General features: G+C 38.6%; 1 protein-coding gene across 1 annotated transcript in view; it reads right to left on the bottom strand.

The window, feature by feature from the left end:
• Window positions 1–17,296, bottom strand: part of LOC120300283 — a 151,656-nt gene that overhangs the window by 129,096 nt on the left and 5,264 nt on the right. Inside the window, exons 2-5 of the mRNA XM_039326101.1 lie at window positions 13,855–13,902; window positions 7,402–9,870; window positions 4,897–4,990; window positions 2,336–4,788 (exon numbers count right to left, since the gene is read on the bottom strand). Of these exons, the coding sequence (XP_039182035.1) occupies window positions 2,336–4,788; window positions 4,897–4,990; window positions 7,402–9,870; window positions 13,855–13,902 (5,064 nt within the window). The remainder of the gene's footprint in view (window positions 1–2,335; window positions 4,789–4,896; window positions 4,991–7,401; window positions 9,871–13,854; window positions 13,903–17,296) is intronic.

The following is a 17,296-nucleotide window of genomic DNA, read 5'->3' as shown; positions in this document are numbered from 1 at the left end:
TAGATTTATTTAGTTACAGTACAAGATGGGCAAGGAATATGTGTATAAATATCTGAATTTTCATTCTACATCTATCATGTAATGTAATGTAACGTAACATCTAACTAACATAAAATCATAGGGCTGGAAGGGACCCTCAAGGTCTTCTAGTCCAACCTTCTGTCCAAGGCAGAAACCTTACAGTATACATCCCTAATAAATAGTTGCCAAATCTTTTCTTGAAAAACTCCAACTCTGGGAGGCAAGTTGTTCTATTAATTAATTGTTCTCACTTGTCAGGAAATTTCTCCTCAGTTCCCAGTTGGATTTCTATTTAACAAACTTCCCCCTTTCCTTCTTGTTCTGCCCTCGTATGAAGAATAAATTGACCCCCCCTCTTCTCTCTAACAACCCCTCATGTACTGGAAGACAGCTGTTGTGCCACCCCTAAGCCTTCTCTTCCATGGGCTAGACCAGGGATAGGCAACCTGGGCTCTTTTATGACTCATGGACTTCAACTCCCAGAATTCCTGAGTCAGCTAGCATAGCTGACTCAGGAATTCTGGGAGTTGAAGTCCATGAGTCATAAAAGAGCCCAGGTTGCCTACCCCTGGGCTAGACAGACCTAGTTCAGTGGTGGGATTCAAATATGTGAACAACTGGTTGTCTGTGTGAATGCCACTTCCAGAAGTCCATTCTGGGCCTGGGCAACAAATAATTAGCTGCCGGTTCTGCCAAAGTGGTGCGAACCGGCTGAATCCCACCACTGACCAAGTTCCCTTAACTGTTCTCTTCAGCACTGAATTCCAAATTACATGAGTCAGTAGTGTGAGGCAATTTTAAAATGGTGAATGCATAAGTTTTTTTGATTCTATAATCATTAGGCTTGATATCATAATCATAAAGCCTATAAAGATTCTATAATCATAAAGCTCATGACTACAGATATTTTAACTTTGTATGATCACTGCACTTTTAAATGGAATAACAGCACAACTATCATTCAAACTGTTTTTATTTAACTGTTATTCTTTAAATACATCTATAACTTACATATCACAAATATAAGACTCTTCTCTAAATGGAGTGGTATTAGTCATATCCAGGCTACCAGAATAAGGGAATGGTAGCATGGTATAATGAAATGCGTGAGATCTTAGAATTGCCTCTATATCAGTATAGGAATGGCATGCATCGAAGGCATAACCTGGGATTGTGTACAGGAACATATGCACATATGTGGGTTAGATCCTCCCAGGTTCAGATGGGAGATCCCACAGAAGATCATGGAGAATAAGAGGGCTGAGATCCTGTGGGACTTTCCGATCCAGACAGACAGGAAGGTACTTGTCAATCAACCATTGTGGTAGTAGACAAGGAGCAAAAGATAGCAGTGGTAATATAGTAAATGTAGCAGTGCCAAATAACAGCAACATCATGAAGAAGGAATATGAGAATTTGGAGTAGTACTTGAAGGAAGGAAGAAGGCCAAAGTGGTCCTAATGATGGTAGGAACATTTTGGGCTATGACTCATAAGCTGGGAGAGTGGCTGCAACAGTTCACAAGAACAACATCAGAGCTCTCTGTCCAAAGTTAGAGTCCAATGTTACAAACATCTAAGCTACTGTGCAAAATTTTCAAACTCCCAGACCTCTGGTAGAGGTCCTGAGATTGAGGAAGACACATACTACCCATAGGGGTAAGAAGGAATTTTTTTTTATAATGAAAGAAAGTCTAACATAAATGCAAAAGTACTGTATTATCCAGATTATATCTTTGTTCTAGCAAATATTTTGAGACTGTAAAATACAAGACATCTAAATTAATACTTGAACTCAGAAATTGGTGGTCAAACCTTGAGGTAATATGTATCAATACAGTCCTAAAAGCATTATATCTCTCTCACACACACACACACACACACACACACACACACACCATTTGGGTATGTATCATTCAAAATTATATCACTACTTTATGCAAGAATTCAAATGCTGCCAGACAATAATATGATGAAACTGAGTTAAAAACCTAAGATCTATTAAAATACAATAAGGGTCAGATTAAAATCCTGAACTACACGCAAACACTAACCTCTTAGACACAAGAACTTCTGTAATAAAATTAATATGATAACTGATTTTATGTTAAAACAATATGGAAGTTCTTAAAAAAGAAACTTACCTTGATATTACACTTAGTTGGACCATTTTCTGAGAAAGCAATGTTTAATGGCTCAGTGAAATATTGTGAAGAAATACAATTTTAGGTGTTAGAAACTTAAAATAGAATGTAATCTAGGAGTGAGCTGTCTTTTAGGGGGTGCTGTTATAGAGTTTGCAGTTAAATATTTACCTTTCCATTATTTCCTACTTCAGGATGCAAACTGCTTTCTCCATCACTTGAAAGAGGGACTTCAATTTTTTCACCACAAAGCATATTCTCTGCAATATGAATGTTTGGTGCCAGGAAGGTAAATTCATTCTTTCTGGATTCTGAGGAGAGGCAAAGCTGGTAGGAATAAGGCAGAGTCCCATCTTGAAAATTGGGTGGAAATATGACCCCAGCTGTGGAATGGGAAACTGGAGCAAAACATGGTAAGAAATTAGAATTTCCTGACTGCCGGAGTTTGATGGCAATGGCCAGAATCACTGACAAGAGGAATAAAAATGACATCAAAGCTAAGGCCACCACCAAATAGAACTGCAGGTCCGACTGATCCTCTGAGCTGTTCATCTGGTTTTTCATCTCCGGAAGGGCCTCCTGGAAGTTCTCAGCAAAGACCAGGTTCAGAGTGACAGAGGCCGAGAGGGGTGGCCGTCCATTATCCTTCACCAGAAGGACCAGTCTCTGTTTCACGGCATCTCTTTCCATAAAGGTTCTTGCTGTCCTGATCTCACCTGTATGGGAGCCAACAGTGAAGAAGGCCGGTTCTGTGGCTTGAATCAGTTGGTAGGAGAGCCAGGCGTTGTGTCCGGAATCAGCATCCACGGCCACCACTTTTGTTACCAGATAATCTGCCTTGGCTGAACGAGGGACCATCTCAAAGAGGGCAGAGTCCTTGGAGTCTGGTGAAGGGGACAGGATTTGAGGGCTGTTATCATTCCGATCCAGAATAAACACCCTGACTGTGACGTTGTTGCTGAGAGAGGGACTCCCGCCATCTTGGGCCTTCACCTGCAGCTGAAATTCCCTGAACTGCTCATAGTCAAAGGATCGCTGGGCATAGATGGTGCCGGTCTCAGAATGAATGGAGATATAGGAGGAAATGGGAAGTTCTTCAATGTTGCTGGTGAGGATTGAATATGTGATGTGTGAGTTTTGATCCACATCCGGATCAAAGGCTTGAATCTGGAAAATGGAGGCACCAGAAGGATTGTTCTCTGGCACGTAAATGCTATAGGATGCTTTCTCAAAAGCGGGGGCATTGTCATTGATATCAGAGATCTGCAGCAAGATGGTTTTGTTTGTGCTTAATGGAGGAGTTCCCTTGTCAGTGGCTGTGATTGTAATATTATACTGAGATGCTTTTTCTCGGTCCAAAAGTCTGTCTGTCAAGAGAGTGTAGTAGTTGTCAGATGATGGAAGAATCTTGAATGGTAAGTCATCTTCTAAATAACAAATGACCTTTCCATTATCATCCATGTCTTTGTCATTGGTTTTAATTAGAGCAATAACTGTTCCAGTCTGAGAATCTTCCAGAATTGAATTAAAAATGGATGCAAACATCATTTCCGGCACATTATCATTTTCATCAAGGATTTTTACTTCTACTTTACAATGGGTCATTGATCCACCTCCATCTTTTGCTGCTACAGTCATCACATATTCTCTGGCTTCCTCAAAATCCAATGGTTCCACAAGATAAATCATTCCACTGGTTGAATCTAGGTTGAATTTCTTATTTGCACTCAGTGGTATATTGCTGAAATAATATCTGATTTGTGCATTTGAACCTTCATCTTTATCCGAAGCTACAAGTTGCACCACCAGAAATCCAACTGGTAGGTTTTCACTCAGACTGACTCTGTAGATTTCTTGGGTGAATATAGGTGGATTATCATTGGCATCGGTGACATTGATCCATATTTGGGCTGTGCCAGTTTTTCTGGGTTTTCCCCCATCCAGTGCAGTAAGTGTTAGCTGAAGGGTTGGTTCACTCTCGCGATCGAGTGGTTTTTGCAGTACTAAATCTGAAAATTTATTTCCATCTTGACTCTCTTTCACATCCAAAGTAAAGTAAGGATTGGTGCTAAGATGGTAATTCTGTAAAGTGTTTGTGCCAATATCCGGATCTTTGGCATCCCCAAGAAGGAACCTGGTGCCTATTTGTGTTGTTTCAATTATCTCCAATTGGATAGAGCTACTGAGAAACTGTGGTGAATTATCATTAATGTCTTGTATCTCTATTTTTAGATGGTAAATATTTAACGGGTTTTCAATAACCACTTTTAGATTAAGAACACATAGTGGGGTTCTGCCACATATTTCTTCCCTATCTATTCTTTCATTCACACAGAGGTTTCCATTTTCTGCACTGATTCTGAAATACTGCACCTCATCCAGAGAGATGGCTTGCATTTTGCGACTTGCCAGTTCTCTGAGACTCAGTCCTAGATCCTTTGCAAGATTCCCCACTATAGAACCTTTTGACATCTCTTCGGGAACTGAATAATGAATCTGTTCCGAGACAGCCCGGTAGGAAACCGACAATAGTAAGAGCGACAGTACTTGCCTTCGGATTGCTCTGCCACTCCCTCCTTGCCCTCGCTCCATCCCCTCTGCGATAATGTTGATTGCCTCAAAATCTCATCGGAATGCAGAATAGTAAGAAACACTCTCCTTTCTTCTTAATTGCTGGGACCATCCCTTTTCGCAAGACCGCTTTGCATTTGTGAGCTGCTGTTTTTCCCTGCCTTTAACGAAATGCCGGAATCCTCCTTTGGGAAGCATCTGTTCAGCAGCTCTTCTCCATTCTCTTCGGCGTCCCCGTTGGCTAACAGCGACACCCTGAGGCCAGAGGGGAAACTGCACGTAATTCTATCCCGCAAGTAATTAAAAAAAGTGCTTGGATGTGACCCGTTTTTAGGGTGTTCAGAATAAATGCTGTGTTAACTGAAAACTGCAACAGAGTTTTGGAAGAGTTGGCTTTGTAGTTTTTGTTTTTTTCTCTTCGTCACGCTGGACTACATAGCTCTTTCAATGAACTTTCATTCATTGAGCTTTTAATGTCATGGTGCACAATGCGATGTTAATACTTGCTAACTTAGAATTCACTCCACAGGATAATAAGCACATAACTGAAGATTGAGAGTTTTATGCATCTGAAATACTCTTACCTACCCTATGGTACACAGGCTAGATTCAATAAATGGGGTGAGAGTGACACTTAAAATATATCTTAGGTACAATGTGTTTGATCTCAGAATTTAATTTATCTTGAACCATATCATGGCACCATAGGGAAATTACTAAATGTCAATTTTCTATTTCTTTTATTTTCTTTTACGTAGGCAATAGTTTTACTAACAAGAGGAAGAGGGAGCATGAGTGAAAGATGTGCTCCAACACTCTAAAAATACTGGCTCATTTTAAGCATTAGAAAAATGTTCTTAGCAATAATGTAACTTTGTGAATAGTTTGTATGGTCTGCCTATGACAGTTCCTGACAAATCTGGAAAGTCATTTAAATCATGTAATAACATTCTTGACTACAATGGCAAGCAATATAATATTAGAACATAGTTTTCATTAATGAAGTCACCCAGGATTTGAAAATGTAATTGTTTTAACGTCTCCTTTACATTCTTTCACTTCTCTAATATTTCTAGTAATGTTTTTTTTCTAACTTCTATTATGTCATTTTCTCTTTTATTATTTAATCTGTATATAATCAATATGCTAGCAATGAAGTAGGATCTGACACAAAAACATTTTCACTGGTAAATAATTTAGTGGATTTTATATGCAGTATCCTAAAACTGTCCTCCATTTTTTAAATATGGAAGCCCACAACTGCAACAAGCAACCTAGCTGCAAATGTTATGTTACAATTAATATCGATCTTTTGCAAAAATCTGATGTCAGGAGTAGATTCTACTATTTTCTTCTCAGGACTATTGAGGGTGTGACAATGTGATAGTGGTTTTCCTTTTTTAAAAAATAATGTGTTGTTAAATGTAAAGAGAAAATGAGGAACTGGACTTTTTTTTATGTTTAGACTTCTAAAGTGTAAGCTGCTTTGACAGATTAATCAACAGCGTGGAATATGTTTGAAAGAAAGGAAAGCAATGAGCCTTTTTTAAAAACCCAAGTTGTTTTTCATTATCTCTCTCAGGAGTAAGGCACATACATTTAACATGGCATGCTTGGGTTATTTGTTTATCTCTTTATTTGTAAAAAAGTTTTTCCTGTGCTTATCAAAAATTACTTTATAATTAAAACTTAATTAGTTTAATTTATTAAAATAAATACATAGAGAGTAGAAATGATTTTAGTTGAATTATAGTCACAATGGAAAACAAAATGGGATTTCATATTAGCTTCATCTCGTAAAATGTCTCACACAAAATATTGGCATCCATTATTGAGACATTTCATGTGTATCAAAAAAGGTGAACCATGAGTGCTTAAGAAGCTGTCCATTAATTACTGTTACAAGATTTGCGACTGAGGAATCATTAAAAAGTCATTCATTATATATATTTGAGGTTATTGCTACTTAATTTCATTCAAAATATTTACAAATGATTGAAGTTTAGTCATTTCCTTTCCTTTCACTAGAAAGATCTATGGAAAAAACTCATCAATTCTTATCTGGTTTCAATCATACTTATAAAACAACATACTTATGACAGTGTAAAGTGCCCAGAATTGCTTGACAATGAGATGGGTGCCAGATAAACTAAATAAATAAATTCTCTCATTACAACAATTCATTTAGTGACTGTTCGAAGTTACAACAGCACTGAGAAATGTAACTTATGATCATTTTTCATAGATACAACCATTATAGCATCGCTATGGTCACGTGATCAAAATTCAGATATTTGGCAACCGACTCATAAGACAATTGTAATCCCCCAGGATCATGTGATCACCTTTTGTGACCTTCTGATAAGCAAAGTCAATGGGGAAGCCAGATTCACGTAACAACAGTTTTACTAATGTAACAACTCTTACCAATTGTGACAAGAAAGGTCATAAAGTGCAGAAAAATTCACCTAAAAACTTTCTCACTTAGCAACAGAAATGTTGCGCTCAGTTGTAGTCATAACTAAAGGATGACTTGTATACAATAAAATAGATTTCCTTATTTTTACACAGAAATCAAAGGATCTGATGTATTTATAGAATCTTTTAACACTTTCAATTTCATTAACAAAATATGCAAAGTTGGTACTCTTCAAAGGAAAACTCACCAAATTAGTTTTATCCATCTCAGAAATTAGGACATTGGCTCCATTAGTAGGCAGAAGAACATCAGAATTTTGGTTGCATGAAATATATTCAGCAGTTTGAACTTTGGGAGTTGGAAAAGTAATTTCATGTATCTTGGACTCAGAGGATAAGCAGAGCTGATAGGAGTAAGGAATAGTTCCTTCCTCATAATTTGGTGGGAATATAATGGCATTGCTTGAATGGGGAATGGGAGCAAAGCATGGAAGAAACTTCAGATTCCCCGACTGTCGGAGTTTCATCATAATGACTAGAGTTACAGTCAAGAGGAACAAAAAGGAGATCAAAGTTAAGGCCAGCACGAGGTAGAACTGGAGCTCAGGCTGTTGCTCTGAATCGGTGGTTTGGTTATTTATTTCTGGCAGTGCCTCTTGGAAGTTTTCAGCAAAAATCAGATTGAGACTGACTGTAGCAGACAGAGGGGGCTGCCCATTATCCTTCACTAAGACCACCAGCTTCTGCTTCAGGGCATCCCTTTCCAGAAACGTCCGCAGTGTCCTGATTTCACCAGTGTGGGCACCAATGGTGAAGAGCCCCGGCTCAGTGGCTTGCAGTAGATGATAGGAGAGCCAGGCATTGTGCCCAGAGTCGGCGTCCACAGCCACCACCTTTGTAACCAGGTACCCCATCTCTGCCGAGCGAGGCACCATCTCAAAGGAGGCCAAGCCCTCTGCTCCTGGAGAAGGATACAGAATTTGAGGGCTTTGGTCATTTTGGTCCAGGATGAACACCTTCAGTGTGGCATTGCTGCTGAGAGGAGGGGAGCCGCCATCTTCAGCCTTCACCTGTACCTCAAACTCTCTGAGTTGCTCATAGTCAAAAGACCTCTGAGAATAGAGGGTGCCACTTTCTGAGTTAATGGAGAGGTAAGACGGGAGAGGTAGCGCCTCTATTTTGCTAGTGAGGATGGAGAAGGTGATCCTAGCGTTGCGACCAAGATCGGGGTCTACAGCTTTGATGCTGAAGATGGAGGAGCTAGCAGGATTGTTCTCTGCCACATAGACACTATATGAAGATTTCTCAAAGGCAGGGGCATTATCGTTGATATCCGAAATCTCCAGTGAGATGGTTTTCTGTGTAGAAAGAGGGGGCGTACCATTGTCTGTGGCTGTGATTGTAAGATTGTACCCTGGGGTGCTTTCTCTGTCTAGGAGACCATTTGTCAGCAGCTTATAATAGTTATTAGCTGCTGATACTATTTTGAATGGGGAAGCAGTCTCTAAATGGCAATTGACCTCCCCATTATCCCCCGAATCTCTATCATTTGTATTGATGAGAGCTACCAATGTTCCTATTGGAGAGTTTTCAGGAATTTCTCTGGATGAGGAGGCGAGAATCACTTCTGGGGCATTGTCATTTACATCTAATAGCGTTATTTCAACGTTACAGTGTGCTACTAATCCACCTCCATCCCTTGCTTCTACTGCTATGGTATGCTTCTCTGTTTCCTCAAAATCTAGCTCTTCGTGAATTGATATAAATCCCTGTTCTGAATCCAAGTCAAATTTTCGATGCACATTATCAGCAATATTGCTGAAGGAATAGGTGATCTGACCATTGGAACCCTCATCTTTGTCTGTGGCTTTGACCTGTATTACAGTAGATCCCTTTGACGCATTCTCTTTGAGGCTGATTTTGTACACTTTTTGACTGAAGACAGGTGGGTTGTCATTAGCATCTTTGACTGTAATCTGTATTTTGGCTGTTCCAGTTTTTGCAGGGGTTCCTCCATCAAGAGCACTAAGGGTTAAACTAACAGTGCTTTCACTTTCACGATCCAACTGTTTTTCCAGCACCAATTCTACATATTTGTTTGCTGAATCACGTTTACTAATATCCAGAATAAAATATTGGTTATTTCTTAAATGATAGTCCTGGAGAGAATTTGTTCCAATATCAGGATCTTCTGCTTGTCCAAGAAGAAATGTGGCTCCTGGTAAAGAGGATTCACTTATCTCTAACTTGATATCACCATTTAAGAAATGTGGTGCATTATCATTGATATCCTGGATCTCTACTGTTATATAAAATATGTCCATGGGGTTTGCACTCACCACTTCAAAACTGATGGGGCAGACTGCAGTTTCCCCACAGATTTCCTCTCGGTCAATCCTGTCTTTTACATACAGATTCCCATTTTCAGCATTAATGGAGAAGTATTGCTTTTTGCCTAAAGAAAGGATATGCAGGTTGCGATTTCCCACTTCTGCAGGACTCAGCTTCAGATCCTTGGCAAGATTCCCCACAACGGAACCCTTTCCCATTTCCTCTGGAATTGAATAGCGAACGTGCTCCGAGGCAGTCTGGCAGACGAAAGACAATAAGAAGAGGAGACGTACTTGCCTTTTTACAGAGCTGCTCTTTGCTTTGCTCCTGCCGTCCATCCCACCTGCGGTGAAAAGTGCTTTGTGCGATCCAGTAAGCTGAGGAGTTTAAATTCCCATTGGGAAGAAAGCACCAAGAGGGTCCTGGGATTCTCCTGAGTTTTATCTGCCTTGCAGTGGTTTTCTTTTCTCTGCCATGGTGTTTGAGGGTCCCTCAGTCCTGCTCTTTGACTGCTCTGCACTCGGTGAGTGGATAGTCAGAAGGCAGGAAGCCCATTAGATTGCCAGCTCCTTTCTGGGAACTATGTTGGCCAACAGCGGCACTCTGAGTCTCCGATGCAGAACTGCAAGAAGCATCTTAAAGAAATAACTTCACTTTTTTCTATTTTGCTGATGATTTTATATGGTTAGGAAGGACTGACTGCTTCTATAGATTGCTAAGTAATATCCGTTTCTTGTGTCCTTTTTCAATATTAGAGGCAATAATTTATCTGACAGAAAATTTCAGAAAGCAAAATCTTTCCACAATTTTTTTCTGTATCACTCATAATTTTTCTGCAATCCGTAACTGGGGGAATTCTTTATTAGCATGATCCACATGACACAAAGCAAAGTGTTTTCAAGTTTCTGAATGCTCCAGAAAGGGATCAAGAAGTGAGAAAAGGGGTTGCAATACACTCCAATCCACATTGTATTGTAAGCCATACAGAGTCACTTGGCTAATAATTAGTGTGCAAAACACAGAAAAGTGGAGCTGAGTAAAAAGCATGGTGGTATTGTGGCAATAAATGCATGATTTCTTTGAAACTGAATCTTCAAATATATACTGTAAATTGATATGTGTGATATCAGAAATTACTTATAAATATGCAAGTCTTTGAGATACATATATTCCCTGTGGGAGGAATATGTTTAAAATAAACATTTGAAAATATATAGTATGGCTCCCAGAAGGTTTTGGCATCATGATATAGAATAGAATTACTCAGGTTTTTGTGCATATTTTCAACAGAACAAAAGTAACACCCGTCAAGTAAAAATGCCCAGTCAAAGGGAGAATTTTAATAATAATACTAATACTACTACTACTAATAATAATAATAAAATAAAAATAGAAAGACTGTGAATAGAAATAGAAAGACTGAAAATAGAAATAGAAAGACTGTGGCAAAAGCAAGCAAGGGTAGTACCAATAGTGATAGGCTCCTTGGGTGTAATCCCAAAACAACTGGAGCACCACTTGAACACCATTGGCATTGACAAATTTGCTATTAGTCAATTGCAAAAGGCGGCCTTACTAGGAACTGCTTCCATCCTGCGACGATATCTGTAATACCATCAAACATCCACATCTGCCTATCCCAGGTCCTGGATAAGGACTTGATAAGTAGACAAAATGCCAAATCCAGTCTGAACATCTGGCTGACTGTGCGATGATCCATAATAATAATGATGATGATGATGATGATGATGATGATAATAACATGTTGGAAGGGATCTTGGAGGTCATCTAGTCCAACTCCCTGCTCAGGTGGGAAACCCTATACCATTTCAGACAAATGGCTATCCAGTCACATTTTTCTATTTGTCTAGTTACTTCCTTTGGCATTCTTATACAGTTGGGAGGAAAGTCAAGGCTTTGAAATTTTAAAGAAATTCTTCTGATTTTTTTTAAAAGATTCTTCAAAGAGATTCCTTAAGTGCCTAACTCTCTTCTACGCATTGTTACAATGATGTACAAGAAATAAAATTTTATTCACTTCTTCTGGAAGATAACAGATATTTACTGAAGGCTGAAATTGAAAAGTACATTCGAAGAATATTTAAAGCTAGGTCCTATACAGACCAACAAAGACTTAATCCTTTCAAAAGTTATTGCTAAATTGTCATTTTTAATGCAATAGGGTGGAGAGTAATAATATTAACTATATGTAATTAACATAATTTTTATGACAACCAAATTTAAATCTAATTTGGTTTTGCTTCACTTTGCCTCCTTTTTGAAAATTGCCCTGTGACTTGCCTTCCAAAGGTGAGACACAGAGGTCAGCTCGGAAATGCTGGCCCCACCTTGGTTTGTCTGGATTGCATAGGGCAAGAGTGTCAAACCGCCAGCCTGCAGGCCGGCTTCATCATACTGAAGCCACACCCACCCCATTGCCGGCAATGCAAAAAGAGTCGCGATACGTTGCGACACATCACGTGACGTGGCGACTTTTACACCTATGGTATAGGGTCTCCTGCTCAAGCAGGGGGTTGACTAGAAGACCACCAAGGTCACTTCTAACCATTATTTTTTATTCTGAAGAGTTGGAATTCCAATATTTAATTCTTCATGGATCATGCTACCAAAGTCTCTTTGTTGCAACTTCACAAAAAGAGCAACTGTGCTAATTTAAATCCATCTGAGTATGAAATCTTGAATGATCACACTTTTAATGCCCTGCTGTAATTTTATGATCAACTAATATAGGTTTCTCCTGTTTCTCAGTCTACAATTTCATGTCATAAAAAAATGACACTTCATTTGCAGTTTTTGTGGGAACACTTCAAAACATTTCTTGTCATTTTCTCCTTCTGGATATTTTCACCTTCCCATAAAGCCTGCAGCTGTACGATATGCTGGGAGTCTTCCATCCAAGTATTAATCTAACCTTGCTTTGCTTTTGAGGGATCTGTCAAGCTCAACCAAGATTAACTTGATAAATGCTGCCACCTAGGCTTTTGATGATGCTATTAGTGCTCTGCTGAATATTTTTTACTATTCTTATTGACTATGGTCATTCAACCTGATAAAAGAGAATTTGCTGGCTTTTGAAATTTATTTAGAATAAGAGAATTCCACAGAAATTCTTATTGGTGGAATACAATGTTTCATATTCATTTAATTACAAGATGCTCACAAAGTGTAAAGTCTGATTATTCAACAATCATTTCTGAATAATGTGTGAATAAACAAGTGTGATATGGTAACAAAAAGACAATTAAAAGTATGAAGGGAAACAAAAAGTTTACCTTTAGTTGTATATTTAGTGCCTGGTTTTGTGACTTTAGGTAATTAGCAACATTTATAAGAATGTAACATTAAAATGAGAAGGAAAATAATAGTACTTTTCAAATCCTTGAAAGAATGTAATATAGACCAGAAAGTCAAGATCTTTTCTCTGTCACGCAGTAACAAGTTTTAAGAAGGTGCTTACAAGTGGATTTTAGAAGGAACCTTTAAACAGTATCAGTGGTTTGATAGTGGAACCAATTATACAGAGATATGGTTGGTGCCCTTTTCTTGATTAAGATTTGATATTAGATTAGCTATGGTGGCCAAATTGTGATTTTGTGATCTTGGATTTAGAAATTTTTTGCTTCTATTATCATAAATCATGGCTACACACCTACTAACTTTGGATGAATGGTACACTTTTGAAGGGAATATCAACAGGACCTTCAATTTAAAAAATCCATTTAATCTAACCTGTAGTTCTTTTAGGTTTATTCACATATAAATTACTTCTCTTAGATGCTGAGGTATAATCACTATCCACATCCAGTATACAGTGGGGCAAAAAAGTATTTAGTCAGCCACCAATTGTGCAAGTTCTCCCACTTAAAAAGATGAGAGAGGCCTGTAATTGTCATCATAGGTAGATCTCAACTATGAGAGACAAAATGAGAAGACAAATCCAGACAATCACATTGTCTGATTTGGAAAGAATTTATTTGCAAATTATGGTGGAAAATAGGGATGTGGTCAATATCAAAAGTTCATCTCAATACTTTGTTATATATCCTTTGTTGGCAATGACAGAGGTCAAACGTTTTTTGTAAGTCTTCACATGGTTGGCACACACTGTTGCTGGTATGTTGGCCCATTCCTCCATGCAGATCTCCTCTAGAGCAGTGATGTTTTGGGGCTGTCGCTGGGCAACATGGACTTTCAACTCCCTCCAAAGGTTTTCTATGGGGTTGAGATCTGGAGACTGGCTAGGCCACTCCAGGACCTTGAAATGCTTCTTACGAAGCCACTCCTTCATTGCCCAGGCGGTGTGTTTGGGATCATTGTCATGCTGAAAGACCCAGCCACGTTTCATCTTCAATGCCCTTGCTGATGGAAGGAGGTTTTGTTAGAGAATTTTGATTTCTCTGTTGGTGAAAAATAAATCAGAAGCTCTCACAGTTGACTGCATTTAGCTGATTCAAAATAACTTATATATTCCAAAATAACTTCATGAATATTCCAACACTCCTCCCTTCATAACAGGAAGAGACATCAGACCTATTGACTTAACGCATTCTTCATAGTGAACACTACCCAATGGTTTAGTCATCATGTTTGCCAAATTATCCTCAGAAGAACAATGATGTAAACTAATCAATTTTCCTTGTACAGCTTCCCTGACATTACAATACTTAATGTCTACATGTTTACTTCTGTTCTTCACCCTGTCACCAGTTGCCATTTTTATACAGGCAGCATTGTCTTCAAATACCTTTACAGATTCTTTTACATTAATATTTAAATCTTGCAACAACTGTATGTCATTATTTGGCAATACCTTTTTCTTATATACCCACTTACAACCCACAGCTTTGGTTCCCTGTGGCAAAGTCACTGATTTAAATACTTCATGGTCTCCCATGGATTTCATCTCTTTATCCATGGCCTCCTTCCATCTTTCTTGTTCAGCTTTTGGTAATGCCAACACTTCTTTATAACTTCTTGGCTCATACCACATATTGCAAACCTTTATCTTGCTGGCAGAATACCTGTCAGGCGGAATTCCTTTGTTACATCGCTCTGACCTACGTGGTATTAACTGCTCCTGTGTCTCAATTCTTTCTGGTTTCATGTCTTGTTCAGCTCTCCTCCCTGAACATTGACATCTTCAATAATATTTTCATCTTCAACATCATTTTTTATCATTAGATGAGTTATTGTCATTAAATAGATCACCGTCATTAAGTGATACATACCCAGAATTTGCATTAATTCTGTCCCAATTTTGTTCTGCAAAATTAGCAGACCTTGAAATTATAATTCTTTTACTTCCATCGCTAAAGCGATATCCTTTTGACCCTGGCTCATAGCCCACAAACCTGAGCTTTCTTGCTTTTTGCTGTCCCTTTCTTCTGATTGCTTTTGGAATATGTACCCATGCAGTACTACCAAAAATTCTCAAATGTGCCAGTGATGGCTTTCTCCCATATAGAATGGCATATGGAGTATTATTAATGGAGGAACTCCACAGCCTGTTAACTATATAATTGGCAGTCAATATGGCTTCTCCCCAATATGACCTGCTCAAACCAGAATCCTCCAATAATGAATCTTTCATTGTTTGCAAAACACCATTCCTTCTTTCAGCTACACCATTCTCTGCTGCTGTGTAAGGATTTGTACGTCTGTGTCTTATCCCCAACTGCCCCAACCATTGTTGGAATTTAGTTGACATAAATTCAGTACCTCTGTCAGTTTGCAACTGACACACTTGTTTTCTTTACCTTCTCTCTACAAAACTTACCCACTGTTTGAATTGTTGTAGCACCTCTGTCTTTGCTGTAAGCAAGTAGCAAAAACTATACCTGCTATAATCATCAACAATTACCAGTGCATATTTTGCTCCTCCCAAACTGGCTTGCATAGGTCCCACCAGATCTGCATGGACCAGCTCTAGAACTCTTTTTGTTTGTCTTGTGCTATATTTACTAACTGGGAATGCCTTTGACTTCGATGCTTTGCATACTGCACAGTCCAAATATGTTTTGCATCCCTTCAAATTTAGCCCTTCTGCAAAATCTTGCATTTGCTGCAAAACTTTAAAGCTTGCATGGCCAAGTCTTCTATGTAGAAGATGAACACATGAATCATGCTCTGCAACATTCTTAAATATATGGGAACATTGAACCTTTTGTCCCTGCAATACATATAGATTATCTTCCTTTATGCCTTCTGCACAAATATTCCCATTCCTTTTGATGAGACACTTCCCATTTACAAAAATGATCTCAAAACCTTGTTTGTCTAAATTAGACACACTTAACAAATTATGTTCCATCTCAGGTACACAAAGCACATTGGTAAACTTTGATTCCAAATATGGAATTTTTACATCGCCTTTTCCGATGACTTTTGCTTTCTGGCCATTTGCCAAAGCCACAGCTTCTTGTGCTACTGGAACAAACCTGCAAAATAATTCAGAGTCATTAACAATTGTTTGACTTGCCCCACTATCTATTAGCCACTTGTCTCTGTTGTTGCTATAGCAAACTTTTGCAACACCAAAATGTTCCTTTTGCAAATCAGTCCTTTTTGGTTGCACAAATGTCCTTTGCTGCAAATTGTTCCTTTGCAAACAGTTCCTTTTCAGATGTGTCTTTGCTCCAGAAATGTAGCAATTCTTTTCTCGCTTAGCTCTCTGCTTGCAAAATGTTTCTTCTTCGGAAACTTGCAGTCTGGACCCCCTCCTCAGGAATTTCACCTCCTCGTGGCTGCTTCTAAAATGGCGCTTTTCTTGTCCATTAAGCAAACATGCCTTTAAAGCCTCAAAATTTAAGTCTTGCTCTTCTTTACACTCAAATATGACAGAAACTGTGTCCCAGGTTTTATCTAAACTGTTCAACACAATAAAACCTTCTGGGACTCAGGGAATTTAATCCCACGTTGCTCTAAGTCCAAAAATAAACTTTGCATTTTATTTAAATGCTGTTCCACAGATTCACCTGGTTGCAAACAGGCCCTGTAAAGTTTTCTTGACAATTGCACTATATTGCATGCAGAAACATTCACATGCACAGCTTTCAACTTCAACCAAATCTCCTTTGCAGTCTTTAAATTTGCAACATTTAGAAATTGTTCATCATCTAAATTCAAGATGAGATAAGCCATTGCTCGATCATGATTCTTCTGATCAGCAGCTGCAAATACTTGTGGTGGATTTTCTACAATATACCACAGCTCTTTAGCTTTCAGTAAACATTCCATTTTTGCAGCCCATATAATGTAATTCTTCTGGCCCAAACTAGGCACACAGCTTTCCTTAAATTCCATTGCATCCATTCTGCTAATTCTGCCTTGTTCTTATACTTTCTAAACACAGGCAATTTCTTCCAGCTTTAAATTACAATGCAGTCCTTAGTAAGCTCTGGGCCCATAACTGTTAGAGAATTTTAATTTCTCTGCTGGTGAAAAATAAATCAGAAGCTCTCACAGTTGACTGCATTTAGGTGATTCAAAATAACTTCTTTATATATATATCAAAATATTTACAATACCATACATTCTTCTTTACAGCAACATAGCTCAATTGAAGACTTCTTACAGAGAGATACAGAGACAAACCTGAGACTGGAAATCCAGCTCCTAACTCAATACCCTTTGCACAGACTCAATAGCACTTTCTTCACATTGGCTGACTGAGTTACCACATGACTCTTCCTCCTCATGAACATTCCAACAGGTTTGCACTCAAAATATCACGATACATGGCCCCATTCATTCTTTCCTGTACACGGATTAGTCGTCCTGGTCCCTTTGCAG

The sequence above is a fragment of the Crotalus tigris genome, unplaced genomic scaffold, assembly GCF_016545835.1.
Source record: "Crotalus tigris isolate CLP2741 ecotype Arizona unplaced genomic scaffold, ASM1654583v1 scf7180000024339.11422700, whole genome shotgun sequence".
Lineage (NCBI taxonomy): Eukaryota > Metazoa > Chordata > Lepidosauria > Squamata > Viperidae > Crotalus > Crotalus tigris.
This window is presented reverse-complemented; position numbering and strand designations above follow the sequence as displayed.